Source organism: Acomys russatus, chromosome 19, assembly GCF_903995435.1.
Source record: "Acomys russatus chromosome 19, mAcoRus1.1, whole genome shotgun sequence".
Lineage (NCBI taxonomy): Eukaryota > Metazoa > Chordata > Mammalia > Rodentia > Muridae > Acomys > Acomys russatus.
In genome coordinates this window covers 51,137,949-51,160,765 of record NC_067155.1, presented here as the reverse complement: position 1 = coordinate 51,160,765, position 22,817 = coordinate 51,137,949, and the positions used below count along the sequence as shown (strand labels likewise).

The 22,817-nt window shown below is 51.2% G+C and overlaps 1 protein-coding gene across 3 annotated transcripts in view; it reads right to left on the bottom strand.

The window, feature by feature from the left end:
* Scarb1 (scavenger receptor class B member 1) overlaps window positions 1–20,352 on the bottom strand; it is a 68,363-nt gene extending 48,011 nt beyond the window's left edge. For 2 of the 3 annotated variants that reach the window (XM_051161433.1, XM_051161434.1), the window contains exon 1: window positions 20,016–20,352. In XM_051161433.1, the coding sequence (XP_051017390.1) occupies window positions 20,016–20,141 (126 nt within the window). In that variant the 5' untranslated portion in view covers window positions 20,142–20,352. The remainder of the gene's footprint in view (window positions 1–20,015) is intronic. The other variant, XM_051161431.1, reaches the window with a different exon arrangement.
* Between the last annotated feature and the right edge of the window lie 2,465 nt (window positions 20,353–22,817).

Genomic DNA, 22,817 nt, shown 5'->3' with positions numbered 1-22,817 from the left:
TAAACAAACAAGCAAGCTGAAGAGTCATTGAGGGGAACCTCCAGCACAGGCCTCTGGTAATCACATGTACACCAACACAGAAAATGCACCTACCTACACATAGGCAGACACTTACAGATGTCTGTACACACACACACACACACACACACACACACACACACACACACACACCTCAGAAATGCAAGCCCTCTTCCAAGCCACAGAGCTTCCAGAAGTCTGGTCCCATAGAACTCTGAGAGGGTGAATGACCACTTGAGAATCCAGTCTGTTAGCAGCAGGCAGCCAGTCGCTTGCTCAGACAACCCAGGGACAGGTCTGCAGCAGCCACCCGACGTGGCAGGTCTCATGGAGTGTGTGGAGTATCGTGTGTGAAGCTAGAGCTCGGAAAACCACGGCATCTGTCACCATGGGAACAGACGAAATCTGACAGACATTAAAATAGGGTGTCCAGGCAGCAGCAAGAAGTCAGGAGCTAGATACGCACAGGGCAGCCCAGATACAATAGTGACACTTGGCTAAGTGACTGGCCAGTGCCTGGTGATGCTACCACCTCCCTGGATTCTGCCCTCATCACTGTGGAAGAGAATGAGAGAGGAAGACACCTGATGTCAATCTTGGGCTTCTGTGCACACATGCACGCGTGTGTACATACACATGTAATAAATACATAAGCAAAATAAACATCCCGGCACAGGCGGTGCACACCTTTAATCCTAGCACTCAGGAGGCAGAGGCAGGCTCTGTGTGAGTTCGAGGCCAGCCTGGTCTACAGAGTGAGTTCCAGGACAGCCAGAGCTACACAGAGAAACCCTGTCTGGGAAAATACAAAACAAAAGCATAAAACCCCTTGTTCCTGTGTGACTTTTCCTGGGGACTCTTTCCATTCACCCCTGACAAGGTGACCTCTGACCAAGGGGGTGAGCTGGCCCATCCAGACAGGTCAGCAATGCGTTTACTGTGGTCATTTACAGAAGGATGGGGTGACTCAAAAGCTGCTGTGTCATCCTTTTCCCCCACCCTGAGCAGCTGCTTGCTGCTTAACTCTTCCTGGGCAACCCCCTCACTCCCACAGGACTCAGTCTTTCAAGGGTTTCAGCCATTAATCACAGTGACTCTTAATTTCAACATGACCACACAGTGTCCTGCCTGAAGCATTCCACATGAGGTTGACCCACTACCTCCTAGCCACCCAAACCCCGTGCCTCAAACTGGGACTGTACTGGAGTCAGAGTCAATAATGGGGTGCCAGATTAAAAGGAGGCAATCCATTAGTCAGGGTGGCCCCTTATGCAGTGTGACTGGAGTCTACAGCAAGAAGAGCCCAGGCCAGGCATGGTGAAAAATACCTTTAATCCCAGCAGTCGGGAGGTAGAGGCAGTCGGATCTCAAAGCCAGCCTGGTCTACAAAGAGAACCCAGGACCAAAAAGCCAAATACCAAAAACAAAGAGCTGGGACAGAGACACTAAGGGTGACTACAGGGACAAAGCAGACAGTGACTGCAAGCTAACAAAGGGGGTGGGGGGGACCTTAGGAGCCATGGTGGTGGCTATAGGCATCCAGTCTCCAGAACAGCCAGAAAGGAAATAGGTGTCGCAAGTCACCTAACCATGGTCAGAGATGTGAGCTAACCGCTGTAGGTCACACAGCTGGCAAAAGGCTCAGCCAAAACTTGGAGCCAAACCTGAGGTCTCCAAATCAAGCTTTTGCCCACTGCGGTGTCGAGGGGCTCCCGCTGCTGAAGCAGGTTGAAGGTCGAAGCCAGGAAGGGGATGAGCCTCAGAGGGAGAGGGGAGGACAGACAGGGAGGGAGAGAGAAAGGGGACAAAATAGGTAAGAATGTGTCCACACACCACACACGCTTCCCACACCTGTTCGTGCCACATCTGCCTGCCACCAGCTAGAGAGATAAACACACAACGTGCGCAGATATATGCTATTACATAGATGAACTTGAAAGCAGGCCAAGAGAAAAGAAGCCATATTCAGGATGCAGGCGAGGTCAGGTGTGGCGATGCACATCTGTGGGCCTTGCATCCCACAGACTGAGACAGAAGGATTGACACCAGATCAAGGCTAGTTGGAGCTACAGGGCAAGGCCTGGTCTCAAAAAAAAAAAAAAAAAAAAAAAAAAAATCAAACAACAGGGCCTGGCTTGGTGGCACACAACTTTAATCCCAGCACTCGGGAGGCAGAGGCAGGCGGATCACTGTGATTTTGAGGTCATCCTGGATTACAAAGTGAGTCCAGGACAGCCAAGGCTACACAGAGAAACCCTGTCTCGAAAAAAAAATCAAATAACAAAAGCAGAATGTCACATGAATAAAATCAGAGTTTGTGTACACCAGAGGGAAGTTCAAAACCAGATCAAAGCAGGTATGTAGGGATAGGCCTAGAAGGTTCTATGAAAGGCAAGGAGCACTCGAGGGTAATGTTTTCCTCTGGCAGGGCTGCAGGCCCATAGGCCCTCAAGACTCCATCTTTTCACCTGGGGCTGACTTACCTTCATGAATGTACGTTATGACCTTTGCTAGAACTATGTACTATTTCACAATAATAAGAAACAAAGAGCGGGAGGCTCGGTGAGGGCCGGGAACAGATGGTAGAAGGAACTCCCAAGGCTAGCACCCGGTTAGGACCCCAGCTATGATGGAGCACCAGCTGAGATGGGCTCTCGGCCCAGGGGAGCCACTAGAGCCTCCGGTGCCAGGAGGCCAGATGGGACCAGTGCCAGGGCTCAGGATTCCTGTGGAGCTCAGAGGCCAGGACAAAGGAAATAGGACAGAAAGAGTCCCCAGCTCCAGAAGGCCAGCTCTGATACCCAAGGACTTCTACAGCCCAGCCCGGCCAGTGGAAGGATTAACACCTCTTGGAACATGGAGATGGGGCTGACAAAGTCAAGAACCTTAAGGAGGGGCTGGTGCAGGGGACTCTAACCCACGTAGGCCCTATAGCCACCACCTTACTGCTACCACTGTATAGCCCAGCTCAGCCAGGATAGTGCTGGTCAGTGTTTGTGCAGGGTCCTTGGGGATTACACGTGTCGGCCACAGCCAGGGCACCCTGCTTAGAACCTGGCCAGCTCGAGTGACAAGAAAGGGCCGGTGGCACAGGCAGCGGGAGGAAAGAGACCGGCACAAGACAAACATTTAAAGTGAACAACTATTTTTTTTTTTTTTTGAGACAGGGTTTCTCTGTGTAGCCCTGGCTGTCCTGGACTCGCTTTGTAGACCAGGCTGGCCTCGAACTCACAACGATCCACCTGTCTCTGGCTCCCGAGTGCTGGGATTAAAGGTGTGCGCCACCACTCCCGGCCCGATCGCTGTGAGTTCGAGGCTAGCCTGGTCTACAAGGCGAGTCCAGGACAGCCAAGGCTACATAGAGAAACCCTGTCTCGAACAACCAAAAAAATAAAAAAAATAAAAAAATAAAAAATAAAGTGAATAACTACAACCAAATCGGACATGGTGGGCAAGCCTGCCGGCCCAGCTACTTGGGGGGTGGACAAAGCAGGAGGAATGAATTTTTTAAGGCTTGCCTGGGAAACTTAGTGAGATTAACTTTGTCTCAAAAATAATAATAAGTCAAAAGCTAGGCCTTCAAAATGGCTCATGGAGGAAAGACCCTTGCTGCCAAGTGTCAGTTCAGTCCCTGAGCCAAGATGATGGAAAAAAAGGGAATGGACTCTCCACGGATGCCCTCTAATCTCTACATGGCCCCTATATAAACAAACAAGTAAATAAGGGCCTGAGAAACAGCTCAGCGTGCACTGCTCTAGCAACGAACTTAAGTTCAGTTTCCAGTACCTCAGTCAGGTAGAGTTCATTGTAACTCCTGCTCCAGGGGATCTGGCACCCTCATGTGGCCCCCACAGGTCGCACATTCATGTGCACATACCCACACATAGATACATAATTAAAGGGTGTTTTGTTTTGATTTGTTTTTTTGTTTTCTTGAGACAGGGTTTCTTTGTGGAGCCCTGGCTGTCCTGGACTCGCTTTGTAGACCAGGCTGGCCTCAAACTCGTAGAGATCCTCCTGCCTCTGCCTCCCAAGTGCTGGGATTACAACCGTGCCCGGCATAATTAAAGTTTTTTAAAAAATAAATAAGTGGGGGGATGGAGAGATGGCTCAGAGGTTAAAAGCACTGGCTGTTCTTCCAGAGGTCCTGAGTTCAATTCCCAGCAACCACATGGTGGCTCACAATCACCTATAATGTGATCTGATGCCCTCTTCTGGCCTGCAGGTGTGCATGCTGGCAGAGCACTGTATACATAATAACAAATAAATAAATCTTAAAAATAAATAAATGTAAAAAGTTTTTTAAAAAGATTTATTGGGCCAGGCATGGTGGTACACGCCTGTAATCCCAGCACTCGGGAGGCAGAGGCAGGTGGATCGCCTTGAGTTCGAGACCAGCCTGATCTACAAAGTGAGTCCAGGAACAGCCAAATCTACAGAGAAACCCTGTCTCCAAAAACCAAAAACCAAAAAAAAAAAAAGTTTTTTTTTAATTTACTGCACATGTATACAGTGTTCTGACAGAAATAAATTTCCTGACAGAAAATAAATAAGGTAGATTTAATGGAGAAAGTACAGTGCTGGAAACAGAGGCATCACAGGCAGGGGCCAGGCTGTAGCTGCAGGCTGTGGGCAGGACGGCAAGTGTCCTTGACTCTAAGAGAGGTCCGCGTGTATCCTCTGCAGGGTCAAGGAGTTTGGGTGAGTACCAATGTGGCTGACTGTCCTGTGTCAGCAATTCTTCCAAAACAATAATTTGTAAAAGAAAACCTGAAGGTAGGAGCATGGCCGGCGGCTGAGTGTACCCCAGAGGGGGAGCAGGACATGGTGGGGCAAGGCTATAATACTGCAAGCTACTCAGGCAGCTGCCGAATCAGCCTGAGACATCACTAGCCAGTCTGAGGGCCGTGGGGAAACCTGGGCATGTCATGAGCGAGCCTGGTGACGGCTCGAGGTACCAAGCAGAGCAGAGTTCTGTTGCAAGCATTGGTGACAGGCCCACCGGGGATGTGTGTCAACACGGTGAGCCATACTCAACAGCTTGTTATGCTAGGTACATAACAGGTGCTATCTCCTTGCCCTCGCAAGAGTCGGAACAAGGTGAAAAGGCACAGAGAATTTTTTGGTTTTTTTTTTTTTTTTTCTCGAGACAGGTTTCTCTGTTTAGCCCTGGCTATCCTGGACTCACTGTGTAGACCAGGCTGGCCTTGAGCTTACAGTGATCTGCCTGCCTCTGCCTCTTGAGTGCTGGGATTACAGGTGTGCACCACCACACCGCACTTAGATGCAGAGAAGTTTAAGGCACTTGTTAGAAGTTACCCAGCAGGCAATCGGCAGAGCCAAGATTAAAACTTGAAATGCCAGCCCCCACCCCCACCCAAGGGCCAAGCCCAGAGACTTTGCAACTCTTTTTACAACCTTGACAGTGACTCTCCAGGAGCACCCACCTCCCACCTCTCCTCCAGGCAGATGGCAAGTACCCAGGCCACGGCTCAATTTAGAAAAGGACACAAACAGGGGCCCCATCCCTGAGGCTCAATTTCAGTCGTTTCCCCCCCCCCCCCATACTGTCCTAGAAGGGTGGGGCATGGCCCAGAGTTCTGAGCAAGAGCCAGCAGGCGCTTTGTCTGGGGCTAGAGCTGACTCTTGAGCCACATTTGCAGAACACGCCCAGAGCGGATCCACTCCTCTGCATCTGACCCTGGTGCCAAGTGTCGTGAAGGTCACAGAGGTCTGGGATCGGTTCCCCCCCACCCCAACTTGCATTTTAGGGTGCATCCAGAGCCTCAGGGGAGGCACATAAGGCTTGAACTTTGGCATGATGGACCCTGACATCTCCCCCTGACACACACAACTTTTGCTTATTTGTTTGTTTTTTGTTTTGGTTTTTTGAGACAGGGTTTCTCTGTGTAGCCTCGGCTGTCCTGGACTCACTTTGTAGACCAGGCTGGCCTCAAACTCACAGCAAACTATCCACCTGATTCTGCCTCTACAGTGCAGGAATTAAAGGTGTGCGCCACCACACCTGGCGACATCTCTCCCACTTTATCAAAACACTTCCTCCCACTCCTGAAGGTGGATGTGACCAAAGCAAAGGTAGGTGGATTCACCATAAAATAACCTGACTACCCCTCACCTACCAAGATGTCTTTTCTTTTTCCTAGGCCCTGCGTCCCAGCCTGCCTGGAACAGACAACCTGGCCCACAACCAACCAGCACTGGCTACCAGCCATCCCCATAGCCTTGAACAGACCACAGCTTCCTCTGAGCTCACATAGGTGGCTATGCCAGGCAGTGGTGGCACACACCTTTAATCCCAGGGACAGCCAGGGCTACACAGAGAAACCCTGTCTTAAAAACCAAAACAAAAACCCACATAGACTGGTAAGATGGCTCAGCCAGTAAAGCCCTTGTGGCCAAGCCTGCTGACTTGAGGTCAGTGTCACACACACACACACACACACACACACACACACACACACACACACACACACGGTGGAAGAAGAAAACTGACTCTTACAAGTTGTTCTTTGCCCTTTCTTTACTCACATGTAATACACATATAACCTTCATACACACACACACACACACACACACACAGAGAGAGAGAGAGAGAGAGAGAGAGAAATACATGTGATTTTAACAAAATAAAAGACGAGCCAGGCTTGCACGGTGGCACACACCTGTAAATCCCAGGATTTGGGAAGCGGAGGCAGAAAGATTGCCAAAAGTGTGAGACCAGCATGGGCTACAGTGTGAGACCCTGTCGGTGATGGCGATGATGGCGATGATGATGATGATAAACTGGACGTGATGCACACTCCTTCAACCCCAGCTATATAATGAGTTCCAGGGCAGCCAGGGCTACACAGACAGACCCTGTCAACAGGCTTGGTGGCAACCATCTTTACTTACTGAGCCCTTTCAACAGCGTTTTTTACTTTATTCTATTCTATTTTATTTTATTTTGAGACAGGGGCTCATGTAGCCCTGACTGGCCTCCCTGGATAGTCAGGATGACTTAACTACCAGTTCTTTTGTTTTAGTCTCTGGACTGCTAAGATTACAGGTGTGTGATGGCACTTAGTTTATCTTTGTTCTTCGTGCCTCTTGGCCACAGCTCCCCAGTTCTTCAATACGGATCACTAGCAGGAAAAAGCAGCGTGTCTCTGTGCGTGTGTGTGTGCATGTGTGTGTGTGTGTTCGTGTGTGTGTGTATGTCGGGGGGTGGTCCTTCAAGCACTCTCAATCTTGTTTTTTGAGACAGGGTCCCTCCGTGGACTGGAGCTCCCCAATTCAGCGGCCAGAGTTCACCGAGCCCCAGGGATTCTCCTGTGCCTCCCCAGCACTGGAATTACCAGCTTTTTCCCACCTGGCTTCTGGGAATCAAATTTACATCATCTCCCTGGAACCTGAACCAGCTCTTTAAACCACAGCACCTGTGTAGTCTAAAAAGCATTCTGTTTGCGACAGGAAGAACTGCTGGGCCAGCCATGGAGGGACAGTGGCACCATGGCATCTATAGCCTGGTCTGGCATGGGACTTCCTAGTGCCAAGGGTCCCAGAACACCCTGTGATTCGGCCTGTCCACTTTGGGTAAACATTTGGGAACCCAAGGCCCAGTGCCACGCATCAGTTCCAATACTGGGGACAGAGAACAAACTCCACCGAGGTCTTTGCCCTCCTGAGCCCAGAATTCCCATGGGGACAACGTGGAAGAAGAAGAAGAAGAAGAAGAAGAAGAAGAAGAAGAGAAGAAGAGGAAGAAGAAGAAGAAGAAGAAGAAGAAGAAGAAGAAGGAGAAGAAGAAAAGCCAGCCCCGATATACAAGTAAATGTCACAGGTAAACAGAACAGTGTATTGGGTTTGAATTAAGCTCAGCGAGCTCTCACTGGAAAATGTCACAGGCATGAGGCCACACACCTGACCGGAGCACAAGGGGAGGGGGAGAAAAACAAAGCAGAAACTATATGAGAGGACAGAGCACTGGCTTCATGGCATAGGGGAAGGACCTAGGACCTCTCTCTGGCTGCTGTACTGGGATTTGGGGGTTGGGGGACGGACACACAGGAGACTTTGTGTTGGCATATAAGCGGCCTGCCTTTAGGCTACCTAGCAACCTGTGACATCATCACGGGCTGTCCACTAGGTGTGCACTAGGGGCCCAGGATATAAAAAGGTTGACCTGCCACCTTGTCTCTCTCTCTCCTCACTCATTGCCCCCCCCCCTTTCTCTTTTTGGTTTTTTGAGACATGGTTTCTCTGTGTAGTCTTGGCTGTCCTAGACTCGCTTTGTAGAGCGGGCTGGCCTCACAGAAAGCCGCCTGCCTCTGCCTCCCAAGTGCTAGAATTAAAGGCGTGTGCCACCACTTTCTCTAAGCACACCCCTTCTCTTTTTCTTTTTTTCTTCGTTTTTTTTTGGTTTTACGAGACAGGGTTTCTCTATGTAGCCTTGGCTGTCCATGGACTCGCTTTGTAGAACCAGGCGGGCCTCGAACTCAAGCGATCCACCTCCCTCTCCTCCCGAGTGCTGGGATAAAGGCGTGTGCCACCACGCCCGATCAACCCCCTTTTCTTTCTCTCTCTCTCTTTCTCTCTCTCTCTTTCTTTCTTTCTTTCTCTCTCTCTCTGTCTCTATATCCTCATGCCCCCTCACAAATAAATCCCTCCATATTCATATCAGGTGCACGCCATCTCATTTTTAATCGTAACTCCTTGGAAAGGAGTTCTAGAATCCAGATGAAAGGTTTAGGGACAGTAGCCAAACTCAAGAAAGGGACAGAGGTAGGAGACTCACTTCCCTGAGGCTCAAGTGTGGTAAGCAGACAGCAAGTGAGGGCTTGCCCCCAAGGTCTCCGCTGGAGGCCACAGGATGGAGCTAACCAGGAAAGTGAGGGAAGACAGACCTGGAGGTGAAGACAAGGTGACCCCACACGGCACACCAGAGGTCAAGGCTGGAGTTTAAGAGAAAGGGGGCCCAAGGGAGATGATTTGAGGCTGAGTAGGTCAGTAAGGTGGGCCTAGACATATGTCACCAGGGTAGGGCTGAGGTAAGGTAAGGACTCATCGCCTCAAGAGCGAATGAGGCCCCAATCCCTCAAGACCCAAAAACGACAACCAGAAACCCCACAGCTAAAGAAACTCAAGGGCCCTTCTAGAAGTTTCCAGAGAAGGTGGAAGGAACTTCATTGAAATGCCAGGAAGCGAGCGAGCGTCAGGCCACTCCTGTTCCTTCCCCTCCCTAGGCAGCTGAAGATCACAAAGCAAAGGGTGGGGTATGTGTGTGGGGCGGGGGGACAACAAACAAGAAAGCCCTGGGCGGGGGGTGGGGGGGGGTGGGGTGGGGGCCGGTGTCTCAAGAGGCTATGATGCTGAGGAGGCACTGGGAGTGGAGTCATCCCTGAGTAGCAGCCCCTGAAGTGCAGAGCCAGGCTGAGCGGGTGAGACCTGGGTTTTTTTGTTTCCATTTGTGGCTCAGCCTGTCCTGACCCTGCCCTAGGCCAGCGGAGGCCAAGGCCACCTGGGATGGAGGCAGAGGGAGAGGAGAGAGGTAAAGGGGTTACATGGTTTTGTTTTTCTGGTTTTCCTTTTTTTTTTTTTTTTTAATGGACTTTTTTTTTTTTTTTTAAAGGTCCGTCACCCTGTAGCCCAGACTGGGCCTGTTCCTATTTTTGGCGGAAGCTCCTGGCTCAATCCTCAATTAAATTGACACCAAAGACAGAGCCAGAGCAGAAGGTGTTAGGTTTCAAGACCGGGTGGGGGGGGGGGGGGGGGGGGTGGGGGGGTGGGGGGATGGGGGGGGATTGAGGGGGTGGGGAGGTCGGGGGAGGCGGGTGCTGGAGTGCTGGGGGGCAGACCAAAGGCTAAGGTGCCTACTTATCAAAGCAGACCTGGCCACCAGATTCTCCCCGCAACCCTCACTCCCTATCCCATTTTACCCTTCCTGGCTGGCATACCCTGCCCTCTACCCTAATCTCTCCAGCCCCTGTGTAATCTGACCATCTGGGCCTCCTGGTGGCTGCTCCGGGTTCCCCTCTCTCCTCTCCTTGCCCTGCCCTGCCTCACATAGCTCAGGGTCATGCCCACTCTGGCTATGTTTCCCCTCTTACCTACATAAAAAACCGTCTCTTCCATCATACCTAGGCGCTGCCATGTTTCCTTTTCCTTTTCAGTTCCTTTCTTATTCATTTGGTGACAAAACCTGTGGGTACGCGCATTCATGTTTTCCGGTCTTCCTTTTGCTCTTTCCCGTTTTCTTTGTCCTCCCCTCCCCCCCCCCCCACCATTCAGAATGCTGGAGGCTTCTCAGCTGAATTCTTGAGTCCTAAGATGGAAAGTGTCGAATATCCAGTGGCAACCTAGGAAGGCCCTCACAGTGGCCCAAGGCTTCTGTGGCTCCTTTGCTGGCCAAGGATGTATGAACGGTCCCCAGTACCCCCTAGAAGTCACAGCTGACCACAGAGCCAGCAGCCTGGACCAAACCTCTTAGAAACCAAGATGTACAGAGGCTAGGAACTGCAGAGAGCCAAGTGGTCTCCCCAGGACTGGCTCCGGCGTCAGCTGCTGGGATCCAAGGCCAGAGCACAGGTTTCCAGGTAGCCGGACTCCTAGAGTTGGAGTGTATCAGGGTGAGTCACTGTGGGAGGACAGCAGAGAGTCTATCCTTCCAGGAAGGCTCCCAGGGTCCTTCCAGGAATGAAAAAAAAGAGAACCTGGCTTCAAAAATGCCAGTTGGGAGGATCTAACTACTGCACACTGTGACCGCACAGTGACAATGACCCTTTTTTATCTTCTGCAGTGTTGGAGCCAAGTGGCTTGTACCTGCTAGGCTATCACTCTACCATGGAGTCATATCCCCCCCCCCCCCCGCCGCCCCTCAGCACATGCATCAGCATATGTGTGCATGAGTCCACGTGTGCCCAGACAATGACCCGTGTGCTTGCATGCACATGTGGATGGGTTGCAACTCGAGTGGTACACAGAGAAACACACATGTCCACATATTTAAGCACTGACGATCAACACCAAGCGATGTGTTGCCCTTGATACCACCGGAACCATTATCAGACACGCACAACAGACACACATGCCTGAGACATGAATATTTGTGGATGTACAAGAAGCCAGAAAGGAACAGAAATAAACGTTTGGAACTAAAAATAGAATAGCCACAGCCGCGGCCCTGAAAGGAACTAAAATAATTACTCACATGCCAGGGGCACCGGAAGCCATAGGGACCGGAAGCTAGGCAGCAGGAAAGAAGAAGAAAACAGAAGAAATCCCAGCACACCCAAGCATTCCTACCCAGGACCCGGAGAGCGGGGAACCTTAAAGGGACACTCATCGTGACATTGGGAGGGGAGGGCCAGATCTCATTTGGGGAGCAGCCTATGGAAGCCCAGGCAGATCGTAGCCTCAAGGTGGGGAGAACCACAGCTGGGAAAGCAGAACATTCCTCACATCTGAGGCCTCCTGAGGAGGCATCAAAGAGCTCTGACTGGCAGCCTATGGAGGTAGGTCACGGGAGAAAAGCCCAGAATCTACCCATGAGCCATGCACATAAATGGAAGGCTAACCCAGGAAGGGAAAAAGAAGGAAGGACCAGGGTGACCTTGGGTCTCTCCGGTCAAGGCAAGGTGAGCTGTTCAAAACCCAGAGGTTACAATCTATCAGCCGAAGCTGTATCTTGGTTCTGTTGCCTAAATCTGTGTGACAGGGGCAAGTTACTTTCTATCTCTGTGTGTCTGTCTCTGCAGAGGGAACAGAAAGCAACTGTAGCCATTTAGATCCTACATAAAAAGGCTTTGAGGAACCTCAGACACTCAGAGTGACCCAGCGTCTCCAAGCTGCTATCTGCCTTCAGCACCACCTTCCAAGTGCCAGGCCAAGCAGCTCTGCCAAAAAGTCACAAAAACAACTCAGGGACGGTGTAGACATGCCAGGCTAGCCCCGCGTCTGAGAGGTCCCTGGGGCTCTATAGGGAGTTTTGGGGGGAGACAAAATAGAATTGAGGTGAGGACAGGTGGACAGCCAATGACCACGCATCCCAATCAACTCCCCAGCACCCTGCCCTCCCCACTGCTGCCGCCCCCTAACCCCCCCCCCTGCAAATCAGCCAACTTCATGTTCAGGAAAAAGAAAGAACCACCTATAGGCTTGTGACACAGTAAGGATGGTGGGCTGAAGACGGCTCAGAGGTTAAGAGCATTGGCTACTCTCGTAAAGGGTTCCCAGCACCCACATGACCAGTCACATCCCTCTGGAACTCCAGTTACAGGGGACCTTGACATCTTTGCTGATCCTCCTCGAGCACCACACACATGTGACATGCAGACAAAACACTTGAACACTGAAAATGATAAACAAATCTTTTTTGGTGGGGGGAGGAGTGTGTTTTGAGACAGGGTTTCTCTGTGTAGCCCTGGCTATCATGAAACTCACTCTGTAGACCAGACTGGCCTCAAACTCACAGACAATCGCCTGCTTCTGCCTTCCAAGGGCTGGGATTAAAGGTTCCTGCCGCCTGGGGGACATGCCAGGGCCTCTGAAGAGGGTCTGGGTATAGTAGGCTCAAACCAGGAGGATGGCAGGGGGTGGGCGGAGCTAAGGGAAGGCAAAGAAAGACAGACTGGGTGGGAACCTTCAAGCTTCTGAGAGGAATTTGAGGTTCACTTGGGAAAAGACAGGGAATGTCAAAGGGTCTGAGCAGGGTGGACATTGTCCCTCTGGCTGCCTGCGTGAAGCAGGGTGAAACTACCACACAGGGCCAAGCAGGCAGAGAGGCCATGGAGGTAGAGGGGTTTTAAAGGGTGAGCCCCCTCCCCCCAAGTGCGTGAAGTTAAGATGTTGGTGAACCAGCTATGAAGTAGCAGCAGGAAACAGCAGAGAGAACAAGCCGGTAGGGACAGCTTGAGGCCAAGCCGGTAGGGACAGCTTGAGGCTCCTGCTCTGCATGGGGGGGAGGGGGGACAAGATGGGGATGGGGGTGGGGTGGGGGGTGACAGGACGATAGAGATGAATGAGGTGCTGAGGTGCTGAGGCGCCAGCAGATGAAACAGATCAAGCACCTGAGGCGAGTTCAACAGGAAATCTCACTTCAGGACAACAGAAGTGATGCACTCGTGGACACGGGAAAGATTCTGGTGGCCCCATGGCTGGACATCTTCGTGCCAGGCTGGGTTCTAGGTGAAACACACAGAGGTCTCAGTGCTGGTGGGCTTGCCTCTGGGATGGTCACACACACCTCAGGAGAGTCATGGGCAATTACAGTCTCCAGCTGTTTCTTTAACTGACAAGGACCTGTGTTGTCACCATGCCGCCTGTGCTCGCTAGTTTTATGTTGACTTGACTTGACACAGCGTATTGTCATCTGAGAGGAGGAAGCCTCAGTTAAGAAAAATGCCTCCTGTGCCGGGCGTGGTGACACACGCCTTTAATCCTAGCACTGAGGAGAAGCTGGTGGGTTGCTTTGTTAGTTCAAGGCCAGCCTGGTCCTACAAAGTTAGGTCCAGGACCGCCAAAAGGCTAACGAGAAGACCCTGTGCCGCAAAAAAAGAAAAAAAAAATGCTGCCGATCTTAGTTGGCAGAGATGAGGGAGTAGTGTATGATTCTCATTTCAGATTTTAGACTCACACAGATATGAACAGTTTCTACAAGGTTGCCAAATGCAATTAACCAAATAAAACCCTTGGGGGGAGTAACGTTCATATGAGCCTGATTGTTTCCGTACTTTTCTTCTTGCTTGTATGTAATTTTTTCTACTTACGTGTAATAATATAAATGCATATGCCAAATAAAGAAATAATTTTAAAATTTAATTAGAATACAAAAAAAAAAAAAAGAAAGAAAGAAAGAAAGAAAAGAGAAATGCCTCTATAAGATGTAGGCAATCCTATGGAGCATTTTGTTGTTGTTGTTTTGAATGTTTTGTTTGTTTCGAGACAGGGTTTCTCTGTGTAGCCTTGGCTATCCTGGACTCGCTTTGTACACCAGACTGGCCTCGAACTCACAAAGAGCCATCTGTCTCTGCCTTCCAGAGTTCTGGGATCACAGGTTTGTGCCACTGGCGCCTGACTGAGCATTTTCTAATTGGGGCTTGATAGGGAAGGGCCCAGCCCATTGTGGGTGGGGCTATCGCAGGGCTGGTGGTCCTGGGTTCTGCAAGAAAGCAGGCTGAGCAAGTCATGAAGAGAAAGCCAATAAGCAACAGCTCTCTATGGCCTTCTGCATCAGCTCCTGCCTCCAGGTCCCTGCCCTGTCTGAGTTCCTGCCCTGACTTCCTTCAATGTTTCAAAGAGGTGTGTGGCAAATAAACCCTTTCCTCCTCAAGTCTCTTTGGTCATGGATGGTTTCACACAGCAATTGGTAAACAACTAAGTTGGCTGCCTGGCGTGGTCATTTTGAGTGATATTCATAACACATGGATACATTCTCTTTTTGTTTTTAAAGAGGTTAGGTGAGTTAGTGCAGATCTGTCACCCCAGCACTCAGGAGGCTGAGGCAGGAGAATTTCAAATAAAGCCTGGGCAATACAGTGGGACCTTGCCTCAAAGATGGCTCAGCAGTTAAAGACGCTTGCTGCCAAGCCTGATGACCTGAGTTCGATCCCTGGGACCCACAAAGTTGAAGGGAAGAACTGACTCCTGAAAGTAGTCCTGTGACCTGCACAGGCATGCTATGGCACAATCCTCCACTCACACACAAACAAATACATACATTTCATATTTTACAAGAAAGAATCATTGTGGGCTGGAGAGATGGCTCAGTGGGTTAAGAGCTCTGGCTGCTTTGCCAGAGACACCAGGTCAATTCCCAGCACCCACATGGTGGCTCACAACCACCTGCAAGTCCAGGTCCAGCGGATCTGATGCCCTGTCTGGTTTCTGAGGGCACTGCACACACAGATGTACATGCAGGCAAAACACCTGTATGCATAAATTAAACAACAGTCTACAAAGAATCACAGAGCCACCATTATCTACTTTGTGTGTCTGGTGTACACTCTTCTACACCTTTTTTCTAAACTGTAATTGCATTAACACTAGTCTCCTGAAATTATAGAATACTCTTAGGATTTTGTTGTTATTGGTGTTTTTTTTTTTCTTGTTGTTTTGTTTTGTTTTGGTAGTGGTGGTGGGGTTTTTTTGTTTGTTTTTGTGTTTGTTTGTTGGTTTCTTTGTTTGTTTTCGAGACGGTTTCGCATGTGAGCTCTGGCGTGTCCTGGAACTCTCTAGATCCAGGCTGACCTCGAACTCAAAGATCAGCCCCTCCTCTGCCTGGGTGAGTGGGTTAAAGGTTGCACTACCAATGATCACTGTTAGGGGTGGTGGTGTGTGTTGTGTGTGTGTGGTGTGTGTTGGTTGTGTGTGTGTGTGTGATTTGAATTTTGCCCCTTTAATGTTCTGGCAGGCTGGGAACTGAAAGCCAGAGACTTGCCATATAGTGCAAGCATTCGATACGACACGCTACTATCCTTGGCTGTCCTTTAACCTATTTACTTATTTATTTGTCAAGGTCTCTCTACGTAGCCCTGGCTGTCCAAGGAACTTCATTTGACTCAGAGATCTACCTTCTGGCTGTCTTTTGAGCACTGGGATTAAAAGAGTGCACCAGGCCAAGCATGGTGGCTCATGCCTTTAATCTCAGCACTTGGGAGGCAGAGGCAGGCAGATTGCTGTGAGTTCGAGGCCAGCCTGGTCTGACAAGCGAGTCTAGGACAGCCAAGGCTACACAGAGAAACCCTGTCTCAAAAAACCATTAAAAAAAAAAAAAGAGTGGTACAATGTGCCTATTTACATAACATTTATTTAAAGACCGTGGCTCACTAAGTTACCTTGAACTTCCTATATAGGCTGGGCAGAGCCTTTGAACTTACTTTCCCACACCCAGGGCCAGCTTGAATTTACATGCCCCTGCCCTCCAGGCCTCCAAGGTAGCGGGATGCAGGCAGGAGGCTGGGGAGGAGGGACTTTAAATAACAGAGCTTTTTCTCCATCACTCATGTCGTTCCGAAACCTGGCCCTTCTTATTTTATTTTATTATTATTATTTTTTTGACTCTCCCCAGCAGCTCATTATACAGAGAGGTCTCCTGCATATTTCCTACTTCCCCATGGAGGGCAAATCAGACACTGCCACTTAGAGTCCCTCCCAGCCCACCTTAGGCCATGCTTACTATAACTAGCTCCTCAACCTTTGCTACAGGCCCAGATCCCTTATCTGGAGAGAGGAAGAATTCTGCAGCCTTGGCCTATTTCACAACGCTGTGGTTGTGCTCAGAGCAGGAGCAGGCAGCCTCACAAGACGTTTCCAAAGGCGCTTATAATCTCCTTTGTAACGTGCTAATCCCTCAGGGGAACAAACCAGATCTGGCCCCTGTCTCACAGGAGACAACCTGCCTCCCAAGTGATGCCTTAGTCTCAGCTAGCACATGGCACAGTAGGCCTGAGCTCCTAAGCTATGAAAACTGTCACCTACATGGGCATCATGTTCCTGCCCAACCTCTGGGAGCTGAAGCTGTGAATCAAAGCCACCAAGCAGACAGCCAAAGAGGGTGATGAGATGAGAGAAGAAATGAGGGGAACAGGATGGTCCCCCAGATTGTCAGTGGGAGTATGGCTGAAGATACCAAAATCCAAACAGAGGGTGCCTGTGGGTCCACAGGCTAAGAATCACACGGTGGAAGTGTTCGTGGACTTCCACGGGAGGGGATGTGCTCTCGGTAGCCTGAGACAAAGAAGTGGCCAGGCAACAGGGGAACCAGTAAACAAAGGGATACCACACCATAATGGGGAAGGCAGTAAGAGATTAGCATGTTCTGCCTGTCATGCAAAAACCTTTGAACAGGGCTGGGAAGGTAGCTCCGTGGGTAAAGTGTTTGCCAGAGGATCCGAGCTCCAATTCCCAGAACTCAAACAAAAACTGTACACAGAGCTAGGTGTAGTGGCGTCCGCAGGCCTTCAGTCTCAGCACTCGGGAGGCAGTCAGGTGGATCCCTGAATTTGAAGCCAGCCTGGTCTACAGAGCACGTTCCAGGATAGCCAGAGCCACACAGAGAAACCCCAGTGCTAGGCCAGGTGGAGACAGGCAGATCTCAGAGACTTACTGTCCAGTGGCTAGCAGAAAAGGTGCACCCCATATTTAACGGGAAAGCCGGTCTCAAAAACTAAGGCGGAGTGGGGGGTGTGGTGGCGCATGCCTTTAATACCAGCACTCAGGAGGCAGAGGCAGGTGAATTTCTGTGAGTTCGAGGCCAGCCTGGTCTACAAAGCGAGTCCAGGACAGCCAAGGCTACACAGAGAAACCCTGTCTCGAAACAACAACAACAACAAAAACAACAACCAAGGTGGAGAGCCGTTGAGGAAGACACCCATCAACCCCTTGCCACATGTGTGGCAAGTCCACCCACGGGTGCTCAAGCATACACACACATACCTATGATCACTAACACTGAACAGAAAAGCCAAACTATTTAAGGCACGCATGGTGGTACATACTTTTAATCCCAGCACTCAAGAGGTAAGTGGATCTTGGTGAGTCTGAGGCCAACATGGGCTACACAGTGCGTTCCTGGGCTACATAGTAAAACCCTGATGTGTGTGCATGTGTGTGAGGGGGGGGCTCAGTGGGTAAAGCGCTTGCTGGGCAAACATGAGGACCCGAGTTCAAACTCCCAACAGCACATAAAATGTTGGGCATAGCTGAGAGTGCACCTGCAGCAAAAGTGCTGTGGGGAGGCAGAGACACTGCCTGACCCCCCACACAAATATATACACGTGTCTTAAAATGATAGTAACATCAGAAGAAAATAAGAGTGAAATCTGTGTGTGTGTGTGTGTGTGTGTGTGTGTGTGTGTGTGTGTGTGTATGTGTGTATATCCAAGGCCTGCTGCATGCTGGGTAAGTGCTCTACCACTGAGCAACACCCCCAGTTCTGATTTATTTATGTATTTATCTATGTATTTATTTATTTTATGTATATGAGTGCTCTGGTTTTTTTTATGCACACCAAAAGAGGGAATCAGAAGGCTGTGAGCCACCATGTGGTTGCTGGGAATTGAACTCAGGACCTCTGGAAGAACAGTCAGTGCTCATAACCACTGAGCCATCTCTCTAGCCCCTGATTATTTTTCTTAAACAACCAAATATTCCTGCTTTTTACACATCAACTTCTTTAACTGACACACACACACACACACACACACACACACAAAGCATAAAACATGAAAATTCAAAAGACAAGGCTTCCATTCAAATCCCACAGACCAAAAGTGGCCAAAGTCAACTCTGGAGTCTCCCCTCCCTGCTCCCCTCTGCCCCCGCCCACCAGTCAGTCCCTGAAGTGAGCTTTCTTCTCCCACAGGAGGTCCGGGCTCTGCTCCAGTCTGAAGAGGCTGTCTTGGGCTAGGCGTGTCTTCCTGTCTTCCTTCCTTCACGCCACTCAGCCCCCAACCAATCGCCTTGGGAACTTTCTCACATAAGGAACTGGAAGCCGCTCACTGAAACTTAAATCCCCAAGCTTCTAGCTGTAGGACAACTCAGGCAGACGTGCTTTTCCTTTTTCAAGCACGGGGTAGATCTCTTTCACACACACACACACACACACACACACACACACACACGAGACAGGTGGTCCCAAAGTTAAAGCCCACCCCACGCCCCCATCCCCACAGGCATCCTTAGTCTCTGTGCCAACCCAATAAAGAAAACAGCCCTGAAAGGTAAGACTCCCCCTCACCCCCAAACAGGAGATGAGGAGTCACCTGCTGTCTCCACCCACTACAGGCAAGAGGAGGAGCAGGCAGCCAGTCCATGTGCTGGGTACACAGGGCGGGGTCCTAGCGTTGCTGAAACCACAGGCTGCCACTGAGACAAGACTGTCACCGCTACTTTGCCAGGCCTACCAGAAAGGCCCAGAGTGGTTCTGGTGCTTCAATGAGAAGAAACTTCTCTCCACCCAGACATGGCAACTCCTGGGACCCTGGGACTTCTGTGGCCCCTAGATTAGAGGATCTTCCAGGTCCAAGGGTTGAGAATCCAAAGTGTGGCCAAGAGGACTCAGAACTGCCCACCAGAACTCCCGGGAAAGCCACCTGTGGCTCCATCTGGAAAGCCAACCAGGTCCTGGGAGGTAGCTGCGAAGCCTAAGAGAGAGCAGCCTTCATTCATTCACACAGTACACGGAGCCATTCTTAAACTCCCAGTAAACAAACCCGCGAAGAGGAAAGATTTCAGTCAATCCCTGTGTGTCAACAGCCCCGTCTATATCTCGGGTCCAGGTCTAACTGGACCTTCCCTAAAGGCCGGCTGGCCAGCCTCCATTTCCCCTTCCGTGGTAACCCAGCATCTGAGAAACACCCTTAGCTGGAGTGTAATTACACGGTAATCTCCAGGACTTAATGAGCTCCCGATTCATTCGGAGGACACCGGATCCCAGGGCAGAGTCTGTGGCTTGACAGGCACCGCCCGCGTAATATAGGTGCCCGGTTGAAAGGGCAAAACGGGGCCTAAGGCTGAGATCAAGGGAGAGGCCCCGACTGCCTGCCCTCGGCAGACCTGAGCAGTGTCTGCTTCTGCCAGAGCCTGAGGCGCAAAGCTACTTAACGCTCCAGGCTGGCTGGCAGTGTGAGGGCGAGCCAGGGCATCGCTGGGACATCTGGGCGGGAGGAGACAGGCAGAGCACCCACTGAGAACTGGATGCCCGTAGGAGCCTCACAGAGGTATAGGGAACACCAGCTACACGCAGCCCTGAGGCCGCTAGGTACTGTCATCAGCCAGGGTATGCGAAAGGGCTGGAGGTCAGGGCAGCTGCAGTCGAAACTCAGGGACAACCAGGCCACACTTCTGCTCCAGTGAGGGTCAGGCCCCCGTGAGCCACTGGTGACTCAGACCTCCAAGTCTCTGGGGGTGAGCCTGGGCCTCTCAGGTGGTGGGAAAGTAGCTTCATCGTCCCACCCTGCTTCCCGATCCCCTTCCCCGCCCGAGGACGCGTCACTCACCTTGAGCACCTGCTGCTTGATGAGCGAGGGCACCATGAAGATCATGACAACCCCGAGCGCAGCAAACAGCAGCCCCAAGACGCCCAGTCCCACAGCCACCCAGCGCGGCCTGGAGCTGCCGCCCATGTCCGCGTGCGCGGCTGGGGCTCGCGGGCTCAGGGCTTGAAAGGGACGGCGACAGAGACTTCGGAGGCCAAAGAGATGACAGAAGTCGAGACTTCCTCAGCAGCAAGGTGAGTACCAGGTGGTGGCCAGCGCAGTAGTAGCCACCGCAGGTGGCCAGTGGATTTATGTGCCATGGCCTGGGCAGCCCGCCCCCTCGCTCAGCGCGGGATTCCGGCGGGGGGTGGTGGTGGGCGGGGAGTGGGCGGTGCTCTGGTGGTGAGGCGTGGGCGTGGCTTCCCTCTGGCGCCGCCCCTTGGATCTGCGCACCTCTCACTGCCGGGTGCTTGGAAGTGCCTGGATTCCCACAGCGCGCTCCTCTCTCTGCTTCCTTGTGTTCCGCGGGTCTAGGTGGGAACTGAGGCACTCCCCACAGAACGCTGAAGCCCCTGGCACCGTCTACACCCGCTAAGCTCACTCCCGCGACCTCTTCTCTCTCCCGACTGCAGCGAATGCCTTCCGCTCTAGCATCCCCTGCCTTGCGTGGGTTGCAATCAGCTAGGGCCTGCCTACGGGCCACGCACGCCCTCCACTCAGGATTTCGTGTCCCTCAGGATCTTTGCACACCCTGCACTCGGAATTCCGTGTTCCTTGCGGCCTTAGCTCATCCTCCACTCAGAATTCCAGGCCCCAAACACCCGCAGGGCCCCTAACTCCATCCAGGAAGGTGTTTGAAAGGCTTATCAAGCAGAGATGCCTGGCCTCCTGACTCTTCCTTATCACTCAGAGCCACCGGCTCGCTGGCGCTCAGCTGTGCGTTCTTTTGCCATAAACCCCACTCAGGATACCAGCAGGGCGGCGGGGACTCTGTTTTCCCCTGCCCTGCCCAGTGGGCAGTTGGCTCATGCCCAGGCCACAGCCAGAGCCTTTAACCCTAAGTGTTCCGTGTTACAGTCGAGAAGACTGAGGCTGGAGCAACTTAACTCAGGGAAGGCTGCTTGCCACTCAGGACAATCGCAGTTGAGAAAACCCAGTCCCACGCGCGTGAAATGACACCAGCTCCCCTTGGACAACCGCCAGCGGACCAGGTCCTTAGCTTTGTAGGGTGCTGTTGAGTCACACAGGATGGCCCAGTAGTGTCCCTGACATCAGGTACCGTAGGCTTAGAAACCTAAGCATATGGGCCGCTCCAGCTCCTGTTAAATCCCAGAAGGGCTCCTCTTGGGGACCACCTTCAACAACATGTCCCCAGATCAGGATTTACTGGGCACTTGGTAAGTTCTGGAGAGACAGCCAAGGCGGACTTCCTGCCCCGACCTTCATCAGGCCAAGGAGTGGCAGCAGGTACAGCAAAACCTGGCCTGCGAAGAATCCCACTCCAAAGTCCCCAGGCCCCTCTGCACCTTGCACCCTCTTGTGCAATGTGGAGGTGATCCGAACTGGTCTCCTCCATCTGCAGAGCCGGTTGGTAGCTGGCCAGCCTCTGAGCCTGGAATGTGCAGGTGTGACACAATTGATGTTCCTAGGTCCCACCCACCTCTGCCCCTTTGTCCAGCAGACTCCTAGCCTCCTTTTTGTCTTTCTTCTGTGTCTGTGTGTGTGCATGTTTGTCGGTGCAGCTGAGTATGTTGTTTGAGACAGAATATCCTACCAGAAACTGGGTTGGATTGGTTGGAGAACTCTGGCTGGCCATCCCGCCCCCAGGGACCCTCCCTCCTGTCCCTGCCTCCCCAGCAAGGGAACTATCAGAATAGCTTGTTTGTTTGTTTGTTTGTTTGTTTTGGACTTATTTATTTTAAGTGTGCAGTTGTCTTTCCTACGTGTATGTCTGTACACCATGTGCCTGCCTGGTGCCCTCAGAGGTCAGAAGAAGGCATCGGATCCCCTGGAACTGAAGTTAGGGACAGCTGTGAGCTGCCATGTGGGTGCTGGGAGCTGAACCCGGGTCCTCTGTGAGGGCAGCTAGTGATCTTAAGCACTGAGCCATCTCTTCAGGCCTGTGTGCTTTATTTAAATATGGGTCCTGGGCACTGATCTCAGGACGTCAGGCAAGCAGTCTACCATCATCACCATTCCCCCCAGCTTACTCTAGAGCCCACGGGACTGTTTCTCTAGATCCTTCCATGGCTGACTCCTCCACCTGCAGGTCTCAGCCCAAAGCCTACTCATCAAAGAAGGCTACGTGTCTAACTTGTTGAAAAAATGGGAGTCCTCACAGGCATGGTGGTGCATTCCTGTAATCTCAGCATTTGGGAGATAGAGGTAGAAGAAACAGGAGTTCAAGGCCAGCTTGGACCACATGAAAACCTGTCTGGTGAGGTGGCTCAGAATGTAAAGACACTTGGTAGACAGCCTGAAGACCTGACTTGGGATGAAAGAACCCATGACCCATGACAGATGGAGAGAACAGACTCGGGGGACCATGGCAACCCCCCACAATAATAATAGCTAATAAAAACTTAAATTGAAAGAAAAGGAAATGTGTGTTCTATTCATTTGAAATTTATTTATCTCTCTAGAGAGATATTTTTTAAGTTTTTTTTGTTTTGTTTTGTTTTGTTTTTTTTTAAGATTTATTTAGGGCTGGAGAGATGGATCAGAGAGTAAGGACATTGACTGCTCCTCCAGAGGTCCTGAGTTCAACTCCCAGCAACCACATAGTGGCTCACAACCATCTATAATGTGATCTGATGCCCTCTT